The sequence below is a fragment of the Oncorhynchus nerka genome, linkage group LG10 (assembly GCF_034236695.1).
Source record: "Oncorhynchus nerka isolate Pitt River linkage group LG10, Oner_Uvic_2.0, whole genome shotgun sequence".
Taxonomy (NCBI): domain Eukaryota; kingdom Metazoa; phylum Chordata; class Actinopteri; order Salmoniformes; family Salmonidae; genus Oncorhynchus; species Oncorhynchus nerka.
The window spans coordinates 2,375,009-2,398,090 of record NC_088405.1 but is presented as its reverse complement, the minus strand read 5'-3'; the positions used below and the strand labels follow the sequence as shown (position 1 = coordinate 2,398,090).

Here is a 23,082-nt window from a genome sequence, read left to right as displayed (position 1 = left end):
ACCCAGTACTCAACCCTGCAATTTAGAGACTACTGTCCTATGCACATAGTCATGGAACACTGGTCTCCCTCTCTAGGTTATAATGACTACCTGTCTCCCTCTCTAGGTTATAATGATTACCTGTCTCCCTCTCTAGGTTATAATGATGACCTGTCTCCCTCTCCAGGTGATAATGATTACCTGTCTCCCTCTACTCCTCTCCAGGTTATAATGATTACCTGTCTCCCTCTACTCCTCTCCAGGTTATAATGATTACCTGTCTCCCTCTCCTCCTCTCCAGGTTATAATGATTACCTGTCTCCCTCTCCAGGTTATAATGATTACCTGTCTCCCTCTCCAGGTTATAATGATTACCTGTCTCCCTCTCCAGGTTATAATGATTACCTGTCTCCCTCTCCAGGTTATAATGATTACCTGTCTCCCTCTCCAGGTTATAATGATTACATGTCTCCCTCTCCAGGTTATAATGATTACCTGTCTCCCTCTCCAGGTTATAATGATTACCTGTCTCCCTCTCCAGGTTATAATGATTACCTGTCTCCCTCTCCAGGTTATAATGATTACCTGTCTCCCTCTCCTCCTCTCCAGGTTATAATGATTACCTGTCTCCCTCTACTCCTCTCCAGGTTATAATGATTACCTGTCTCCCTCTACTCCTCTCCAGGTTATAATGATTACCTGTCTCCCTCTCCAGGTTATAATGATTACCTGTCTCCCTCTCCAGGTTATAATGATTACCTGTCTCCCTCTCCAGGTTATAATGATTACCTGTCTCCCTCTCCTCCTCTCCAGGTTATAATGATTACCTGTCTCCCTCTACTCCTCTCCAGGTTATAATGATTACCTGTCTCCCTCTCCAGGTTATAATGATTACCTGTCTCCCTCTCCAGGTTATAATGATTACCTGTCTCCCTCTCCAGGTTATAATGATTACCTGTCTCCCTCTCCTCCTCTCCAGGTTATAATGATTACCTGTCTCCCTCTACTCCTCTCCAGGTTATAATGATTACCTGTCTCCCTCTCCAGGTTATAATGATTACCTGTCTCCCTCTCCAGGTTATAATGATTACCTGTCTCCCTCTCCTCCTCTCCAGGTTATAATGATTACCTGTCTCCCTCTACTCCTCTCCAGGTTATAATGATTACCTGTCTCCCTCTCCAGGTTATAATGATTACCTGTCTCCCTCTCCAGGTTATAATGATTACCTGTCTCCCTCTCTAGGTTATAATGATTACCTGTCTCCCTCTCCTCCTCTCCAGGTTATAATGATTACCTGTCTCCCTCTCCAGGTTATAATGACTACCTGTCTCCATCTCTAGGTTATAATGATTACCTGTCTCCCTCTACTGCTCTCTAGGTTATAATGATTACCTGTCTCCCTCTACTCCTCTCCAGGTTATAATGATTACCTGTCTCCCTCTCCAGGTTATAATGATTACCTGTCTCCCTCTCCAGGTTATAATGATTACCTGTCTCCCTCTCCAGGTTATAATGATTACCTGTCTCCCTCTACTCCTCTCCAGGTTATAATGATTACCTGTCTCCCTCTCCAGGTTATAATGATTACCTGTCTCCCTCTCCAGGTTATAATGATTACCTGTCTCCCTCTCTGGGTTATAATGATTACCTGTCTCCCTCTCCTCCTCTCCAGGTTATAATGATTACCTGTCTCCCTCTCCAGGTTATAATGACTACCTGTCTCCCTCTCTAGGTTATAATGATTACCTGTCTCCCTCTACTCCTCTCTAGGTTATAATGATTACCTGTCTCCCTCTACTCCTCTCCAGGTTATAATGATTACCTGTCTCCCTCTCCAGGTTATAATGATTACCTGTCTCCCTCTCCAGGTTATAATGAATACCTGTCTCCCTCTCCAGGTTATAATGATTACCTGTCTCCCTCTCCAGGTTATAATGATTACCTGTCTCCCTCTCCAGGTTATAATGATTACCTGTCTCCCTCTCCAGGTTATAATGATTACCTGTCTCCCTCTACTCCTCTCCAGGTTATAATGATTACCTGTCTCCCTCTACTCCTCTCCAGGTTATAATGATTACCTGTCTCCCTCTCCAGGTTATAATGATTACCTGTCTCCCTCTCCAGGTTATAATGATTACCTGTCTCCCTCTCCAGGTTATAATGATTACCTGTCTCCCTCTACTCCTCTCCAGGTTATAATGATTACCTGTCTCCCTCTCCAGGTTATAATGAATACCTGTCTCCTTCTACTCCTCTCCAGGTTATAATGATTACCTGTCTCCCTCTCCAGGTTATAATGATTACCTGTCTCCCTCTCCAGGTTATAATGATTACCTGTCTCCCTCTCCAGGTTATAATGAATACCTGTCTCCTTCTACTCCTCTCCAGGTTATAATGATTACCTGTCTCCCTCTCCAGGTTATAATGACTACCTGTCTCCCTCTACTCCTCTCCAGGTTATAATGATTACCTGTCTCCCTCTCCAGGTTATAATGATTACCTGTCTCCCTCTCCTCCTCTCCAGGTTATAATGATTACCTGTCTCCCTCTCCAGGTTATAATGATTACCTGTCTCCCTCTCCAGGTTATAATGATTACCTGTCTCCCTCTTCAGGTTATAATGATGACCTGATTCTGATTTCTCGTCAGGGGGCTGGGTTGTCTGGGTTATCTGGGTCATCTGGGTCATCTGGGTCATCTGGGTCATCTGGGTCATCTGGGTTATCTGGGTTATCTGGGTCATCTGGGTCATCTGGGTCATCTGGGTCGTCTGGGTCGTCTGGGTCGTCTGGGTTGTCTGGGTTATCTGGGTTATCTGGGTTAACTGGGTTATCTGGGTTATCTGGGTCATCTGGGTCATCTGGGTCATCTGGGTTATCTCTGGGTTGTCTGGGTTATCTGGGTCATCTGGGTCATCTGGGTCATCTGGGTCGTCTGGGTTCTCTGGGTCATCTGGGTCATCTGGGTCATCTGGGTTCTCTGGGTTCTCTGGGTCATCTGGGTCATCTGGGTCGTCTGGGTCATCTGGGTCATCTGGGTTATCTGGGTTATCTGGGTTGTCTGGGTCATCTGGGTTATGGGTTATCTGGGTCATCTGGGTCATCTGGGTTATGGGTTATCTGGGTTATCTGGGTTATGGGTTATCTGAGTCATCTGGGTTATGGGTTATCTGGGTTATCTGGGTTGTCTGGGTTGTCTGGGTCATCTGGGTTATGGGTTATCTGGGTCATCTGGGTTATCTGGGTTGTCTGGGTCATCTGGGTTATGGGTTATCTGGGTCATCTGGGTTATCTGGGTCATCTGGGTTATCTGGGTTATCTGGGTCATCTGGGTTATGGGTTATCTGGGTTCTCTGGGTTCTCTGGGTTATCTGGGTTAACTGGGTTATCTGGGTTAACTGGGTTATCTGGGTCATCTGGGTTATCTGGGTTGTCTGGGTCATCTGGGTTATGGGTTATCTGGGTCATCTGGGTTATCTGGGTCATCTGGGTTATCTGGGTTATCTGGGTCATCTGGGTTATGGGTTATCTGGGTTATCTGGGTCATCTGGGTTATCTGGGTCATCTGGGTTATGGGTTATCTGGGTTATCTGGGTCATCTGGGTTGTCTGGGTCATCTGGGTTATGGGTTATCTGGGTCATCTGGGTTATCTGGGTCATCTGGGTTATCTGGGTCATCTGGGTCATCTGGGTTATGGGTTCTCTGGGTTCTCTGGGTTCTCTGGGTTATCTGGGTTAACTGGGTTCTCTGTATAATAACTGTTGATGTTTAATGGCTGTTATTTATGAATTGATGGATTGATAATACTTGTCTCTCTCCCCAGGCTTATCCTGCCTTATGAGAGGTTCACTAAAGGAGAGGAAGATAAGCCCCTCCCCCTATCCAAACCCCGTAAAGACCTCACCACCCAGCAGGAGGTCCCCAAGACCAAGGTTCCCACGGTGACGCGGTGCCCCAAAGAGGAGCAACACCCACAAAACCCCCAACCCCCCAGGACTGAACAGGACCCCTGTGCTAAAGGCCTGGAACTCTCACCAGTCAGTCCCATTCTCTGTCTCTCTCTCTCTCTCTGTCTCTCTCTCTCTCTCTCTCTCTCTGTCTCTCTCTTTCTCTGTCTCTCCCTCTCTCTCTCTCTCTGTCTCTCTCTGTCTCTCTCTTTCTCTGTCTCTCCCTCTCTCTCTCTCTGTCTCTCTCTTTCTCTGTGTCCCTCTCTCTCCTCCCAGTCAGTCTAATTCTCTCTCTTTCTCTCTCTCCTCCCAGTCAGTGTGGTGGTTAATTTCTGTATTTACCAAATGAGGAGAGAGACAAACTTCACACACCAGTCAGAGTTATACTTAAACTACATCTTTAATAATAAGAGCCTTGCAATAGCATTTGACTTTCAATGATGCACCATTTCTAATGAACCATTGAAAAGTAACAACACAAAAGTACAAAGATCCTTTATAGCCGAGATACACCCCTCTCAACCTATATGACGAACAACAGATACATAGAATGGGTCACAAGGTTAAGATTTGTATGAAAGGTATCTATAATACATAGCAGACAGCATCTGCTGTGTCAACAGTTTTCATTGTATAGACCAGTGTCTGGTTCTCTGACTCCAAACTGGAACCATCTCACCCTGCTACGGTATAGAACAGAAACATTACCTCATTCTCTGGAATGCTCAGCAGCAGCTACTCTTCCTGGGGTTTATTATGAATCCCCATTAGTTCCTGCTAAGGCAGCAGCTACTCTTCCTGGGGTTTATTATGGATCCCCATTAGTTCCTGCCAAGGTAGCAGCTACTCTTCCTGGGGTTTATTATGGATCCCCATTAGTTCCTGCCAAGGCAGCAGCTACTCTTCCTGGGGTTTATTATGGATCCCCATTAGTTCCTGCCAAGGCAGCAGCTACTCTTCCTGGGGTTTATTATGGATCCCCATTAGTTCCTGCCAAGGCAGCAGCTACTCTTCCTGGGGTTTATTATGGATCCCCATTAGTTCCTGCCAAGGCAGCAGCTACTCTTCCTGGGGTTTATTATGGATCCCCATTAGTTCCTGCCAAGGCAGCAGCTACTCTTCCTGGGGTTTAGTATGGATCCCCATTAGTTCCTGCCAAGGCAGCAGCTACTCTTCCTGGGGTTTATTATGGATCCCCATTAGTTCCTGCCAAGGCAGCAGCTACTCTTCCTGGGGTTTATTATGGATCCCCATTAGTTCCTGCCAAGGCAGCAGCTACTCTTCCTGGGGTTTATTATGGATCCCCATTAGTTCCTGCCAAGGCAGCAGCTACTCTTCCTGGGGTTTATTATGGATCCCCATTAGTTCCTGCCAAGGCAGCAGCTACTCTTCCTGGGGTTTAGTATGGATCCCCATTAGTTCCTGTCAAGGCAGCAGTTACTCTTCCTGGGGTTTATTATGGATCCCCATTAGTTCCTGCCAAGTCAGCAGCTACTCTTCCTGGGGTTTATTATGGATCCCCATTAGTTCCTGCCAAGTCAGCAGCTACTCTTCCTGGGGTTTATTACGGATCCCATTAGAACAGAAACATTACCTCATTCTCTGGAATGCTCAGCAGCAGCTACTCTTCCTGGGGTTTATTATGGATCCCCATTAGTTCCTGCCAAGGCAGCAGCTACTCTTCCTGGGGTTTATTATGGATCCCCATTAGTACCTGCCAAGGCAGCAGCTACTCTTCCTGGGGTTTATTATGGATCCCCATTAGTTCCTGCCAAGGCAGCAGCTACTCTTCCTGGGGTTTATTATGGATCCCCATTAGTTCCTGCCAAGGCAGCAGCTACTCTTCCTGGGGTTTATTATGGATCCCCATTAGTTCCTGCCAAGGCAGCAGCTACTCTTCCTGGGGTTTATTATGGATCCCCATTAGTTCCTGCCAAGGCAGCAGCTACTCTTCCTGGGGTTTATTATGGATCCCCATTAGTACCTGCCAAGGCAGCAGCTACTCTTCCTGGGGTTTATTATGGATCCCCATTAGTACCTGCCAAGGCAGCAGCTACTCTTCCTGGGGTTTATTATGGATCCCCATTAGTTCCTGCCAAGGTAGCAGCTACTCTTCCTGGGGTTTATTATGGATCCCCATTAGTTCCTGCCAAGGCAGCAGCTACTCTTCCTGGGGTTTATTATGGATCCCCATTAGTTCCTGCCAAGGCAGCAGCTACTCTTCCTGGGGTTTATTATGGATCCCCATTAGTTCCTGCCAAGGCAGCAGCTACTCTTCCTGGGGTTTATTATGGATCCCCATTAGTTCCTGCCAAGGCAGCTGCTACTCTTCCTGGGGTTTATTATGGATCCCCATTAGTTCCTGCCAAGGCAGCAGCTACTCTTCCTGGGGTTTATTATGGATCCCCATTAGTTCCTGCCAAGGCAGCTGCTACTCTTCCTGGGGTTTAGTATGGATCCCCATTAGTTCCTGCCAAGGCAGCAGCTACTCTTCCTGGGGTTTATTATGGATCCCCATTAGTTCCTGCCAAGTCAGCAGCTACTCTTCCTGGGGTTTATTATGGATCCCCATTAGTTCCTGCCAAGGCAGCAGCTACTCTTCCTGGGGTTTATTATGGATCCCCATTAGTTCCTGCCAAGGCAGCAGCTACTCTTCCTGGGGTTTATTATGGATCCCCATTAGTTCCTGCCAAGGCAGCTGCTACTCTTCCTGGGGTTTATTATGGATCCCCATTAGTTCCTGCCAAGACAGCAGCTACTCTTCCTGGGGTTTATTATGGATCCCCATTAGTTCCTGCCAAGGCAGCAGCTACTCTTCCTGGGGTTTAGTATGGATCCCCATTAGTTCCTGTCAAGGCAGCAGTTACTCTTCCTGGGGTTTATTATGGATCCCCATTAGTTCCTGCCAAGTCAGCAGCTACTCTTCCTGGGGTTTATTATGGATCCCCATTAGTTCCTGCCAAGTCAGCAGCTACTCACCCTGCTACGGTATAGAACAGAAACATTACCTCATTCTCTGGAATGCTCAGCAGCAGCTACTCTTCCTGGGGTTTATTATGGATCCCCATTAGTTCCTGCCAAGGCAGCAGCTACTCTTCCTGGGGTTTATTATGGATCCCCATTAGTTCCTGCCAAGGCAGCTGCTACTCTTCCTGGGGTTTATTATGGATCCCCATTAGTTCCTGCCAAGGCAGCAGCTACTCTTCCTGGGGTTTATTATGGATCCCCATTAGTTCCTGCCAAGGCAGCAGCTACTCTTCCTGGGGTTTATTATGGATCCCCATTAGTTCCTGCCAAGGCAGCAGCTACTCTTCCTGGGGTTTATTATGGATCCCCATTAGTACCTGCCAAGGCAGCAGCTACTCTTCCTGGGGTTTATTATGGATCCCCATTAGTTCCTGCCAAGGCAGCAGCTACTCTTCCTGGGGTTTATTATGGATCCCCATTAGTTCCTGCCAAGGCAGCAGCTACTCTTCCTGGGGTTTATTATGGATCCCCATTAGTTCCTGCCAAGGCAGCAGCTACTCTTCCTGGGGTTTATTATGGATCCCCATTAGTTCCTGCCAAGGCAGCAGCTACTCTTCCTGGGGTTTATTATGGATCCCCATTAGTTCCTGCCAAGGCAGCAGCTACTCTTCCTGGGGTTTATTATGGATCCCCATTAGTTCCTGCCAAGGCAGCAGCTACTCTTCCTGGGGTTTATTATGGATCCCCATTAGTTCCTGCCAAGGCAGCAGCTACTCTTCCTGGGGTTTATTATGGATCCCCATTAGTTCCTGCCAAGGCAGCAGCTACTCTTCCTGGGGTTTATTATGGATCCCCATTAGTTCCTGCCAAGGCAGCAGCTACTCTTCCTGGGGTTTATTATGGATCCCCATTAGTTCCTGCCAAGGCAGCAGCTACTCTTCCTGGGGTTTATTATGGATCCCCATTAGTTCCTGCCAAGGCAGCAGCTACTCTTCCTGGGGTTTATTATGGATCCCCATTAGTTCCTGCCAAGGCAGCTGCTACTCTTCCTGGGGTTTATTATGGATCCCCATTAGTACCTGCCAAGGCAGCAGCTACTCTTCCTGGGGTTTATTATGGATCCCCATTAGTTCCTGCCAAGGCAGCAGCTACTCTTCCTGGGGTTTATTATGGATCCCCATTAGTTCCTGCCAAGGCAGCAGCTACTCTTCCTGGGGTTTATTATGGATCCCCATTAGTTCCTGCCAAGGCAGCAGCTACTCTTCCTGGGGTTTATTATGGATCCCCATTAGTTCCTGCCAAGGCAGCAGCTACTCTTCCTGGGGTTTATTATGGATCCCCATTAGTTCCTGCCAAGGCAGCAGCTACTCTTCCTGGGGTTTATTATGGATCCCCCAGTTCCTGCCAAGGCAGCTGCTACTCTTCCTGGGGTTTATTATGGATCCCCATTAGTTCCTGCCAAGGCAGCAGCTACTCTTCCTGGGGTTTATTATGGATCCCCATTAGTTCCTGCCAAGGCAGCAGCTACTCTTCCTGGGGTTTATTATGGATCCCCATTAGTTCCTGCCAAGGCAGCAGCTACTCTTCCTGGGGTTTATTATGGATCCCCATTAGTTCCTGCCAAGGCAGCAGCTACTCTTCCTGGGGTTTATTATGGATCCCCATTAGTTCCTGCCAAGGCAGCAGCTACTCTTCCTGGGGTTTATTATGGATCCCCATTAGTTCCTGCCAAGGCAGCAGCTACTCTTCCTGGGGTTTATTATGGATCCCCATTAGTTCCTGCCAAGGCAGCAGCTACTCTTCCTGGGGTTTATTATGGATCCCCATTAGTTCCTGCCAAGGCAGCAGCTACTCTTCCTGGGGTTTATTATGGATCCCCATTAGTTCCTGCCAAGGCAGCAGCTACTCTTCCTGGGGTTTATTATGGATCCCCATTAGTTCCTGCCAAGGCAGCAGCTACTCTTCCTGGGGTTTATTATGGATCCCCATTAGTTCCTGCCAAGGCAGCAGCTACTCTTCCTGGGGTTTATTATGGATCCCCATTAGTTCCTGCCAAGGCAGCAGCTACTCTTCCTGGGGTTTATTATGGATCCCCATTAGTTCCTGCCAAGGCAGCAGCTACTCTTCCTGGGGTTTATTATGGATCCCCATTAGTTCCTGCCAAGGCAGCAGCTACTCTTCCTGGGGTTTTATTATGGATCCCCATTAGTTCCTGCCAAGGCAGCAGCTACTCTTCCTGGGGTTTATTATGGATCCCCATTAGTACCTGCCAAGGCAGCAGCTACTCTTCCTGGGGTTTATTATGGATCCCCATTAGTTCCTGCCAAGGCAGCTGCTACTCTTCCTGGGGTTTATTATGGATCCCCATTAGTTCCTGCCAAGGCAGCAGCTACTCTTCCTGGGGTTTATTATGGATCCCCATTAGTTCCTGCCAAGGCAGCAGCTACTCTTCCTGGGGTTTATTATGGATCCCCATTAGTTCCTGCCAAGGCAGCAGCTACTCTTCCTGGGGTTTATTATGGATCCCCATTAGTTCCTGCCAAGGCAGCTGCTACTCTTCCTGGGGTTTATTATGGATCCCCATTAGTTCCTGCCAAGGCAGCAGCTACTCTTCCTGGGGTTTATTATGGATCCCCATTAGTTCCTGCCAAGGCAGCAGCTACTCTTCCTGGGGTTTATTATGGATCCCCATTAGTTCCTGCCAAGGCAGCAGCTACTCTTCCTGGGGTTTATTATGGATCCCCATTAGTTCCTGCCAAGGCAGCAGCTACTCTTCCTGGGGTTTATTATGGATCCCCATTAGTTCCTGCCAAGGCAGCAGCTACTCTTCCTGGGGTTTATTATGGATCCCCATTAGTTCCTGCCAAGGCAGCAGCTACTCTTCCTGGGGTTTATTATGGATCCCCATTAGTTCCTGCCAAGGCAGCAGCTACTCTTCCTGGGGTTTATTATGGATCCCCATTAGTTCCTGCCAAGGCAGCAGCTACTCTTCCTGGGGTTTATTATGGATCCCCATTAGTTCCTGCCAAGGCAGCAGCTACTCTTCCTGGGGTTTATTATGGATCCCCATTAGTTCCTGTCTCTCTGTTTAGAATCAGGAATCTGTAGGGGTTGTAAGGCTGTAAGAATAGTTCAGGAGGAGCAGTTGAGCCTGTTGAGTGATTCAGGTGTTTAGCCCCATAGCGCCAGAGCCAATAGACACACCTACTGCTGCAGAAGCCCTGTCTGTATAGTGGTCCCCAGCTAAGCCCTTACCCTGGACATGTGTGTGTCTGTGTGTGAGTGTCTGGATGGGTGGAGGATGTATTCCTGAAGTTAGCAACATAGTCCTGTCACTTTGAGTGACGCCAGAGACGATGGCTGCTGTTTTCCTAACAGATTGAGTGTGTTTTTTCACGTTATTTGTAACATATGTTGTACATAATGCTACTGCCACATTCTCTTATGACCGAAAAGAGCTTCTGGATATCAGAACAACGATTACTCACCTCGTACTGGACGAGTCGAGACGCGAAGGATTTACCTCAGACACCAGACAAGGCCCAAATCCCCGTCATTCACATGAAGAAGAGAAGTGGACATGTAGGTTTGGGTGCCTTGTAAGGATCTGACGGCGAGTGGGTAATCCGCCTCTACCATCCGTCCTATTAGCCAATGTGCAATCACTGGAGAATAAACTGGATGAGCTCTGATCAACACTATCATTAAACTAATATCTTATGTTTCACAGAGGGCTGAACAACAACATGGATAACATACAGTGTCACGAGAATTATGTTCTCAATGTTCATAAATTCAATTAACTACTCAGCCTGAAACCCAGAATTTGTAAGAAACTGGTTGAAATGAATCAGACGGAGGCCCAGCTACGATAGTCAGAAAGTTTATTTACGAGAGCGCTCCTCTGTTGTACAAGACAATTCATTTAATACTGGCTTCTCACGCACCCACATTCACACTAACATACGCACACACATTCACACTAACATTAGCACACAATGTCCTGTTACCCAGCCGACAAAGATTAGGGACCGTGAGAATCACCTCCTGTCCTTTCCCAAATCTCTCAGTGGCCCCTAGCCAAGGTCGGCACCGAATTCTGGCGCTCCTCTGTTTTTAAGACACTATAAAGACATAAACATTAGCTATATTGTTTTACCCTAATTCTAACTAGAACTACACATTTATTGATTATAATTTTATACATTCAATTTGATTGTTTCAGGGTGGAATGTTCTAATCATTCAATTAACTGATAAATCCCATTAACATCCTATCAATCACTGGAGAATAAACTGGATGAGCTCCGATCAAAACTATCCTACCAACTGGCCATTAAATTAAATCAAATCAAATCAAATTTTATTTGTCACATACACATGGTTAGCAGATGTTAATGCGAGTGTAGCGAAATGCTTGTGCTTCTAATTCCGACAATGCAGTGATAACCAACAAGTAATCTAACTAACAATTCCAAAACTACTGTCTTATACACAGTGTAAGGGGATAAGGAATATGTACATAAGGATATATGAATGAGTGATGGTACAGAGCAGCATACAGTAGATGGTATCGAGTACAGTATATACATATGAGATGAGTATGTAGACAAAGTAAACAAAGTGGCATAGTTAAAGTGGCTAGTGACATAAGAATGCAGTCGATGATCTAGAGTACAGTATATACATATGCATATGAGATGAATAATGTAGGGTAAGTAACATTATATAAGGTAGCATTGTTTAAAGTGGCTAGTGATATATTTACATCATTTCCCATCAATTCCCATTATTAAAGTGGCTGGAGTTGGGTCAGTGTCAATGACAGTGTGTTGGCAGCAGCCACTCAATGTTAGTGGTGGCTGTTTAACAGTCTGATGGCCTTGAGATAGAAGCTGTTTTTCAGTCTCTCGGTCCCAGCTTTGATGCACCTGTACTGACCTCGCCTTCTGGATGATAGCGGGGTGAACAGGCAGTGGTTCGGGTGGTTGATGTCCTTGATGATCTTTATGGCCTTCCTGTAATATCGGGTGGTGTAGGTGTCCTGGAGGGCAGGTAGTTTGCCCCCGGTGATGCGTTGTGCAGACCTCACTACCCTCTGGAGAGCCTTATGGTTAAGGGCGGAGCAGTTGCCGTACCAGGCGGTGATACAGCCCGCCAGGATGCTCTCGATTGTGCATCTGTAGAAGTTTGTGAGTGCTTTTGGTGACAAGCCGAATTTCTTCAGCCTCCTGAGGTTGAAGAGGCGCTGCTGCGCCTTCTTCACGACGCTGTCAGTGTGAGTGGACCAATTCAGTTTGTCTGTGATGTGTATGCCGAGGAACTTAAAACTTGCTACCCTCTCCACTACTGATCCATCGATGTGGATAGGGGGGTGTTCCCTCTGCTGTTTCCTGAAGTCCACAATCATCTCCTTAGTTTTGTTGACGTTGAGTGTGAGGTTATTTTCCTGTGAGGTTATTTTCCTTAAACTAATATGTTGTGTTTCACCGAGTCGGGGCTGAACAACAACATGGATAACATACAGCTGGCTGGATTTACGCTGCATCGGCAAGACAGAACAGCTGCCTCCGTCCGGTAAGACAAGGGGTGGAGGTCTGTGTCTATTTGTAAGTAACAGCTGCTGCACAAAATCTAATATTAAGGAAGTCTCGAGGTTTTGCTCTCCTGAGGTAGAGGATCTTATGATAAGATGTAGACCACACTATTTACCAAGAGAGTTTTCATCTATATTTTTGTAGCTGTCTATTTACCATCACAAACCGATGCTGGCACTAAGACGGCACTCAACGAGTGTCACGATCGTCATAATAAGTGGACCAAAGCGCAGTGTGATCTGGGTTCCACATCTTTCATTGACTGAGTGAAACTCACAGCAAAACAAAACAATAAATCTCAAACGAAACGTGAAGCTAACAGTAGTTCTAACAGGCAACTATCCATAGTCAAGATCCCACAAAGCACAATGGGGAAATGGCTGCCTAGATATGATCCCCAATAGGGGAGGGTCAAGGGTGGGCATCTACCGTCGGGGACGGCTCCGGTGCGGGCGAGTATCCACTCCGCTCGCGGACAAGTTATCCTCAATGGCGGCTCTGGTGCGGGGATCGTCACCGGATGCTCCGGACCGTGGATTATCGCTGGGGACTCCAAACTGTAGATCGTCGCTGGGGACTCCGGACCGTAGATCGTTGCTGGGGACGCCGGACCATTGTTAGTCGCCGGGGACTCAGGACCATAGACCGTCGCTGGAGGCTCTGGACCGCAAAACCGTCTCTGGAGGTTCCGGACCGTGGACCGTCACTGGAGGTTCCGGACCGTGGACCGTCACCTCCTCACTGGAGGTTCCGGACCGTGGACCGTCACTGGAGGTTCCGGACCGTGGACCGTCACTGGAGGTTCCGGACCGTGGACCGTCACTGGAGGTTCCGGACCGTGGACCGTGTCTGGAGGTTCCGGACCGTGGACCGTGTCTGGAGGTTCCGGACCGTGGACCGTGTCTGGAGGTTCCGGACCGTGGACCGTGTCTGGAGGTTCCGGACCGTGTCTGAAGGTTCCGGACCGTGTCTGGAGGTTCCGGACCGTGTCTGGAGGTTCCGGACCGTGGACCGTGTCTGGAGGTTCCGGACCGTGGACCGTCACTGGAGGTTCCGGACCGTGGACCGTCACTGGAGGTTCCGGACCGTGGACCGTCTCTGGAGGTTCCGGACCGTGGACAGTCTCTGGAGGTTCCGGACCGTGGACCGTCTCTGGAGGTTCCGGACCGTGGACAGTCTCTGGAGGTTCCGGACCGTGGACCGTCTCTGGAGGTTCCGGACCGTGGACCGTGTCTGGAGGTTCCGGACCGTGGACCTGATTCATGGGCCTGATTCATGGGACCGGTACAGGCACCGGGCTGGTGATACGCACCGCAGGGCGAGTGCGGGGAGGAGGTACACGACGCACTGGACTGGGAATACAGCGCGTAGAGCCCGCACAGGCTTTCCTGGACCGAGGCGGCGCACTGGAGACCAGGCGCGCTGAGCCGGCACAACCCGTCCTGGACGACAAGTGGCACAGAACGCACCGGGCTGTGAATCCGCACTGGAGACACAGTGCGTATCACCACAAAACATGGTGCCTGCCAGGTCAAACGCTCCCCACGGTGAGTACGGAGAGTTGGCTCTGGCTCAATCCCCTCAACTTTCGCTGCCAACTTCTCGCTCAATCTGTCCCAAGCCTACCAGACGAGCCAAATGACTTCTATGCTCGCCGAGGCAAGTAACACTGAAGTCTGTATGAGAGCACCAGCTGTTCCGGACGACTGTGTGATAACGCTCTCCTTAGCTGATGTGAGTAAGACCTTTAAACAGGTCAACATTGACAAGGCCGCAGGGCCAGACGGATTACCAGGATCTGTACTCCGAGCATGCGCTGACCAAATGGCAAGTGTCTTCACTGACATTTTCAACCTGTCCCTGACTGAGTCTGTAATACCAACATGTTTCAAGCAAACCACCATAATCCCAGTGCCTTAAAACACCAAGGTAACCTGCCTAAATGACTACCGACCCGTAGCTCTCGCAGTCATGAAGTGCATTGAAAGGCTGGTAATGACTCACATTAACACCATTATCCCAGAAACCCTAGACCCACTCCAATTTGCATACCGCCCCAACAGATCCACAAATGATGCAATATCTATTGCATGCCGGACTGCCATTTCCCACCTGGACAAAAGGAACACCTACAGTTGAAGTTTACATTCCACCTTCGCCAAATACATTTAAACTCAGTTTTTCACAATGCCTGACATTTAATCCTAGTAAAAATTCACTGTCTTAGGTCAGTTAGGATCACCACTTTATTTTAAGAATTTGAAATGTCAGAATAATAGTAGAGAGAAGGATTTATTTAAGCTTTTATTTATTTCATCACATTCCCAGTGGGTCAGAAGTTTACATACACTCAATTAGTATTTGGTAGCATTGCCTTTAAATCGTTTCGGGTAGCCTTCCACAAGCTTCCCACAAACGTTGGGTGAATTTTGGCCCATTCCTCCTGACAGAGCTGGTGTAACTGAGTCAGGTTTGTAGGCCTCCTTGCTCGCACACGCCTTTTCAGTTCTGCCCATACATTTTCTGTTGGATTGAGGTCAGGGCTTTGTGATGGCCTCTCCAATACCTGGACTTTGTTATCCTTAAGACATTTTGCCACAACTTTGGAATTATGCTTGGAGTCATTGTCCGTTTGGAAGACCCATTTGCGACCAAGCTTTAAATTCCTGACTGATGTTTTGAGATGTTGCTTCAATATATCCACATAATTGTTCCACCTCATGATGCCATCTATTTTGTGAAGTGCACCAGTCCCTAACACAGCAAAGAACCCCCACAACATGATGCTGCCACCCCGTGCTTCACGGTTGGGATGGTGTTCTTCGGCTTGCAAATCTCCCCTTTTTCCTCCGAACACAACGATGGTCATTATGGCCAAACATTTTTTCATCAGACCAGAGGACATTTCTCCAAAAAGTACGATATTTGTCCCCATGTGCAGTTGCAAACCGTAGTCTGGATTTTTTATGGCGGGTTTGGAGCAGTGGCTTCTTCCTTGCTGAGCAGCCTTTCAGGTTATGTCGATATAGGACTCATTGTATTGTGGATATAGATACTTTTGTACCTGTTTCCTCCAGCATCTTCACAAGGTCCTTTGCTGTTGCTCTGGGATTGATTTGCACTTTTCGCACCAAAGTATGTTCATTTCAAGGAGACAGAACGCGTCTCCTTCCTGAGCGGTATGACGGCTGTGTGGTCCCATGGTGTTTATACTTGCACACTATTGTTTGTACAGATGAACATGATACCTTCAGGCGTTTGGAAATTGCTACCGAGGATGAACCAGACTTGTGGAGGTCTACAATTTTTTTTTCTGACGTCTTGGCTGATTTCGTTTGATTGTCCCATGATGTCAAGCAAAGAGGCACTGAGTTTGAAGGTAGACCTTGAAATACATCCACAGGTACACCTCCAATTGACTCAAATGATGTCAATTAGCCTATCAGAAGCTTCTAAAGCCATGACATAATTTTCTGGAATTTTCCGAGCTTTGTAAAGACACAGTCAACTTAGTGTATGTAAACTTCTGACCTACTGGAATTGTGATACAGTGAATTATAAGTGAAATAATCTGTCTGTAAACAGGTGTTGGAAAAATTACTTGTGTCATGCACAAATTTGTGGAGTGGTTGAAAAATGAGTTTTAATGACTCCAACCTAAGTGTATGTAAACTTCCGACTTCAACTGTATGTAAGAATGCTATTCATTGACTACATCTGTGTTCAATACCATAGTGCCCTCAAGGCTCATCACTAAGCTAAGGACCCTGGTTCTAAACACCTCCCTCTGCAACTGGATCCTGGACTTCCTGACAGGCCGCCCCCGGGTGTTAAGGGTAGGTAACAACACATCCACCACGCTGATCCTCAACACTGGGGCCCCTCAGGGTTCGTGCTCAGTCCCCTCAAGCACGACTCCAACAACATCATTAAGTTTTCCGATGACACAACAGTGGTAGGCCTGATCACCAACAACGATGAGAGCCTATAGGGAGGAGGTCAGAGACCTGACAGTGTGGTGCCAGGATAAAATCCTCTCCCTCAACGCGATCAAGACAAAGGAGATGATTGTGGACTACAGGAAAAGGAGGGCCGAGGACGCCCCCATTCTCATAGACAGGGCTGTAGTGGATCAGGTTGAGAGCTTCAAGTTCCTTGGTGTCCACATCCCCAACAAATGTTCATGGTCCAAACACACCAAGACAGTCGTGGAGGGCACGACAACGCCTATTCCCTCAGGAGACTGAAAAGATTTGGCATCGGCCCTCAGATCCTCAAAAAGGTCTAGATCTACACCATCGAGAGCTTCCTGACTGATTGCATCACCGCCTGGTATTGCACCTGCTCAGCCTCCGACCGCAGCCTCTACATTGACTATGTACCAGTACCCCCTGTATATAGCCTCCACATGGACTCTGTATCGGTACCCCATGTATATAGCCTCCACATTGACTCTGTACCGGTACCCCTGTATATAGCCTCCACATGGACTCTGTACCAGTACACCCTGTATATAGCCTCCACATTGACTCTGTACCAGTACACCCTGTATATAGCCTCCACATTGACTCTGTACCAGTACCCCCTGTATATAGCCTCCACATTGACTCTGTACCGGTACCCCTGTATATAGCCTCCACATGGACTCTGTACCTGTACCCCATGTATATAGCCTCCACATTGACTCTGTACCGGTACCCCTGTATATAGCCTCCACATGGACTCTGTACCTGTACCCCCTGTATATAGCCTCCACATTAACTCTGTACCGGTACCCCTGTATATAGCCTCCACATGGACTCTGTACCTGTACCCCATGTATATAGCCTCATCATTGACATGGTACCGGTACCCCCTGTACTGTATATAGCCTCCACATTGACTCTGTACCGGTACCCCCTGTATATAGCCTCCACATGGACTCTGTACCTGTACCCCCTGTATATAGCCTCCACATGGACTCTGTACCTGTACCCCATGTATATAGCCTCATCATTGACATGGTACCGGTACCCCCTGTACTGTATATAGCCTCCACATTGACTCTGTACCGGTACCACCTGTATATAGCCTCCACATTGACTCTGTACCGGTACCCCCTGTATATAGCCTCCACATGGACTCTGTACCTGCACCCCATGTATATAGTCTCCACATTACGTTATTCAGTACTACCTCTGTAGTGTGTATTGGTGGTCTGGTGATGGAAACAGTTCATTAGAGAGGAGAAGAGGGAGGCTGGTGGATTGGACTGTGCATGTAAACGTTATTCAGTACTACCTCTGTAGTGTGTATTGGTGGTCTGGTGATGGAAACAGTTCATTAGAGAGGAGAAGAGGGAGGCTGGTGGATTGGACTGTGCAGGTGGTCTGTTGATGGAAACAGTTCATTAGAGAGGAGAAGAGGGAGGCTGGTGGATTGGACTGTGCATGTAACCGTTATTCAGTACTACCTCTGAAGTGTGTATTGGTGGTCTGGTTCCTATTTTATTTATTTGATTTATTTCACCTTTATTTAACCAGGTAGGTTAGTTGAGAACAAGTTCTCATTTGCAACTGCGACCTGGCCATGATAAAGCATAGCAGTGTGAACAGACAACACAGAGTTACACATGGAGTAAACAATTAACAAGTCAATAACACAGTAGGAACAAAAAGAGGGTCTATATACATTGTGTGCAAAAGGCATGAGGAGGTAGGCGAATAATTACAATTTTGCAGATTAACACTGGAGTGATAAATGATCAGATGGTCATGTACAGGTAGAGATATTGGTGTGCAAAAGAGCAGAAAAGTAAATAAATAAAAACAGTATGGGGATGAGGTAGGTAAAATTGGGTGTTCTATTTACCGATGGACTATGTACAGCTGCAGCGATCGGTTAGCTGCTCAGATAGCAGATGTTTGAAGTTGGTGAGGGAGATAAAAGTCTCCAACTTCAGCGATTTTTGCAATTCGTTCCAGTCACAGGCAGCAGAGAACTGGAACGAAAGGCGGCCAAATGAGGTGTTGGCTTTAGGGATGATCAGTGAGATACACCTGCTAGACCGCGTGCTACGGGTGGGTGTTGCCATCGTGACCAGTGAACTGAGATAAGGCGGAGCTTTACCTAGCATGGACTTGTAGATGACCTGGAGCCAGTGGGTCTGGCGACGAATATGTAGCAAGGTTCAGCCGACTAGAGCATACAGGTCGCAGTGGTGGGTGATATAAGGTGATTTGGTGACAAAACGGATGGCACTGTGATAGACTGCATCCAGTTTGCTGAGTAGAGTGTTGGAAGCTATTTTGTAGATGACATCGGAGTTTTACTAGGGTAAGTTTGGCGGCGTGAGTGAAGGAGGCTTTGTTGCAGAATAGAAAGCCGACTAGATTTGATTTTAGATTGGAGATGTTTGATATGAGTCTGGAAGGAGAGTTTACAGTCTAGCCAGACACCTAGGTACTTATAGATGTCCACATATTCTAGGTCGGAACCATCCAGGGTGGTGATGCTAGTCGGGCGTGCGGGTGCAGACAGCGAACGGTTGAAAAGCATGCATTTGGTTTTACTAGCGTTTAAGAGCAGTTGGAGGCCACGGAAGGAGTGTTGTATGGCATTGAAGCTCGTTTGGAGGTTAGATAGCACAGTGTCCAAGGACGGGCTGGAAGTATACAGAATGGTGTCCACCCGTCTGGTTCCTAACTGTCCTCTGTGTCTGTTGTCTGTCTGGTTCCTAACTGTCCTCTGTGTCTGTTGTCTGTCTGGTTCCTAACTGTCCTCTGTGTCTGTTGTCTGTCTGGTTCCTAACTGACCTCTGTGTCTGTTGTGTTGCAGGAGTGTGAGGAGAAGGAAAGTAGTCCGGAGGAGGAGGGAGTCAAGGTGAAGCAGGAGGTGCCCCTGCCGGCTGGTGAGGTGAGCAGGAGCACCAGTGAAGAGGAGGAGGAGGAGCCAGTAGCGGTCTGCATCAAGGAGAGGGTTCTACACCAAGGAGTTTCCTGGGAGAACAACGAGAAGCCACCTTCAGACACCACTACACTCCACTTCTTCCCTGTAGACACTCCCACTCCAATAAACCACTCCCACCCTCAGGACCAATGGCAAAAGGAGCTGCCTGACTATGCCAACCCATGTCCCCAGGCCAGGCTGGACCAGTCTGGGTTGACTGAGGAGCCCCAGGGCCCTAACCCTGGCATGGTGGGCATAGTGGAGGTGGTGCTCCCCATTCGGCAGAGGTCCCTACAGTCCCCCAGGGCTCCAGAGGACACCACCGACAGAGCACAGCTCCTGGACAGGACCACTCCTGTTACAGATACTCTACTATACTCTACCCAGGCAGAGCCCATCCTGGACCTGGCATCAACCATCCAGGCACCAACCCTGGCATCAACCATCCAGGCACCAACCATCCAGGCACCAACCCTGGCATCAACCATCCAGGCACCAACCCTGGCACCAACCATCCAGGCACCAACCCTGGCATCAACCATCCAGGCACCAACCATCCAGGCACCAACCATCCAGGCACCAACTCTGGCACCAACCATCCAGGCACCAACCCTGGCACCAACCATCCAGGCACCAACTATGGCACCAACCATCCAGGCACCAACCCTGGCACCAACCATCCAGGCACCAACCATCCAGGCACCAACCATCCTGGCACCAACCATCCAGGCACCAACCATCCAGGCACCAACCATCCAGGCACCAACCATCCTGGCACCAACCCTGGCACCAACTCTGGCACCATGTCTGATCTAGCCAAGAAGAAGCTGCTCTCTCAGGTCAATGGAACCACCCCTGGGCCATCTCTGCCCAATCACTACGCCATTGGCCCGCCCCCACCCTCATCAACACAAGCCTGGCTATTTGCAACGCAGAGGAGTCGGCCAGTCAGCCAATAGCAGGCTGTCAGGGTTCCTGCAGCACAGGCACAGCTGTGGTCAAACGTCCGTCTGTCATCCAGCATGCCCAGAGCTTCAAGCCCCTGTTCTGCGAGACAGGGGACAGGAGGGAGGGGAGGGCCGGAACAGGAACATGTATAAACCAGGGGAACCCTGCTCTCCCTGTGACCTGACCCAGCACCACCCTAACTCTCCCTATGACCTGACCCAGCCCCACCCTAACTCTCCCTATGGCCTGACCCAGCCCCATCCCCAGCCCCACCCTAACTCTCCCTGTGACCTGACCCAGCACCATCCCTATCCCATCTACCCCCAAGACTATACACCATCCCCAGCCCCACCCTAACTCTCCCTGTGACCTGACCCAGCACCATCCTAACTCTCCCTGTGACCTGACCCAGCACCATCCTAACTCTCCCTGTGACCTGACCCAGCCCCACCCTAACTCTACCTATGACCTGACCCAGCCCAACCCTAACTCTCCCTGTGACCTGACCCAGCACCACCCTAACTCTCCCTGTGACCTGACCCAGCCCCACCCTAACTCTCCCTGTGACCTGACCCAGCCCCACCCTAACTCTCCCTATGACCTGACCCAGCCCCACCCTAACTCTACCTATGACCTTACACAGCCCCACCCTAACTCTACCTATGACCTGACCCAGCACCACCCTAACTCTACCTATGACCTGACCCAGCCCCACCCTAACTCTACCTATGACCTGACCCAGCACCACCCTAACTCTACCTATGACCTGACCCAGCCCCACCCTAACTCTCCCTATGACCTTTACCTACGGAGTATTGAGACGCCCCAACCTGGCCACATTACCAGATTCCTGCCTGACTTCTCTCCCCCCCTCCACTCCCAGAACCTCCACAGTTTGTACAACCATACAGAGACACACGTCAGCCAGTTCATCAGCAGCAGGGAGAGGGAGACCGCCTTACTCAGGGACTGTGAGGCAGCGCCTGGCCCGGGAGGGCCGCAGTTCCCCTCCTCTAAACACCCTGACACAATGGGTCTGGGGGGCTACTGTGCCCGTATAAACCTCCTGACCCCCAACCTGACCCCTCACACACTAAGAGACATGACGTCTCTCGTACAGACAAGTTCAGAAGACCAACCCACAGACTTAAGTCTTCCCAAGTCCTCTCCTCACAAACCTACCCCCTCCACTGCCACCCCCTCCCTTCACAACAACCCCCACCCCCTCATGCCCCTCCAGGATACTGGGAGGTTCTGTAGAGTCCCCCCCATGACCATGTCCTCCAGCCCCAGACATCCTGCAGACCCCCAGCCTAACCACAGGGGGAAGACCCTGAATGGCCAGAGTGGAGGATGGGAGGACCAGGGGCTGGGACACAAGATGGAGGAGCTAAACAGACCCATCCTAGGCACCAAGAATACGTCCAGACCCCAGAACAACGTGTGCACGGCACGCCCACTGAAGAGGAGTCTGGAGGAGCGGGAGAACGGGGCCCCAGAGAGGAAGATCAGAGCTGTCACTCCCATGCACTCCTCCTCTTCCTCCTCATCCTGTACAATCAGGGACAGAGACAGGGAGGGCCACTCGGAGTGGAAGGTCAGGACCCCAGCGCTGGAGGGGGTGGTACCAGCCGACCCCCAGCCAGCCCCGGCCCACAGCCTCCACCTACACATCAACTCCTTCGTGGAAGGACACAAGTTCCCCTTCCTCTCCTCCCCCCTGTTCCCCGGGGGCCTCTACCCAGAGGCCTTCATTTCTCAGATCCAGGATATGTGTGAGGGCCTGGGCCCCCACAGGCCCCTGGGGTACCACCCCCTACAGTACCTGAAGAACCAGGCCGGCCTCTCTCCTCTGGTCCCGCCCTTCGCTTTCCACTCCTTCATGATGCAAAGACAGGCTCACAGCCCCGCCCACATGTACCGGCACCCTATGGGAGCCTCGTATGGGGAACTGTTGCATCATGGTCTACACCCCATGTCTTCCATGTCTGCCCTCAACACACAGCAACACCCAGACATCAGCCCCTCACAGCTCTCCTCTGTCAAACCAAACACCAAACTATCATAACCCTAACCCTCCCTTCAGAGCCTCACAGCTCTCCTCTGTCCAACCCAACACCAAACTATCATAACCCTAACCCTCCCTTCAGAGCCTCACAGCTCTCCTCTGTCCACCCCAACACCAAACTATCATAATCCTAACCCTCCCTTCAGAGCCTCACAGCTCTCCTCTGTCCACCCCAACACCAAACTATCCTAACCCTAACCCTCCCTTCAGAGCCTCACAGCTCTCCTCTGTCCACCCCAACACCAAACTATCATAACCCTAACCCTCCCTTCAGAGCCTCACAGCTCTCCTCTGTCCACCCCAACACCAAACTATCATAACCCTAACCCTCCCTTCAGAGCCTCACAGCTCTCCTCTGTCCACCCCAACACCAAACTATCATAACCCTAACCTCCCTTCAGAGCCTCACAGCTCTCCTCTGTCACCCCAACACCAAACTATCATAACCCTAACCCTCCCTTCAGAGCCCCTCACAGCTCTCCTCTGTCCACCCCAACACCAAACTATCATAACCCTAACCCTCCCTTCAGAGCCTCACAGCTCTCCTCTGTCCACCCCAACACCAAACTATCATAACCCTAACCCTCCCTTCAGAGCCTCACAGCTCTCCTCTGTCCACCCCAACACCAAACTATCATAACCCTAACCC

General features: G+C 49.4%; 1 protein-coding gene across 1 annotated transcript in view; it reads left to right on the top strand.

Annotated features, from left to right (window-relative positions):
* LOC135573631 (AT-rich interactive domain-containing protein 5B-like) overlaps positions 1-22,818 on the top strand; it is a 135,635-nt gene extending 112,817 nt beyond the window's left edge. The window contains 6 exon segments of the mRNA XM_065022913.1: positions 3,804-4,017; positions 19,307-19,755; positions 20,082-20,317; positions 20,320-20,499; positions 20,502-20,639; positions 21,184-22,818. Of these exon segments, the coding sequence (XP_064878985.1) occupies positions 3,804-4,017; positions 19,307-19,755; positions 20,082-20,317; positions 20,320-20,499; positions 20,502-20,639; positions 21,184-22,433 (2,467 nt within the window). The 3' untranslated portion in view covers positions 22,434-22,818.
* Positions 22,819-23,082: the final 264 nt, after the last annotated feature.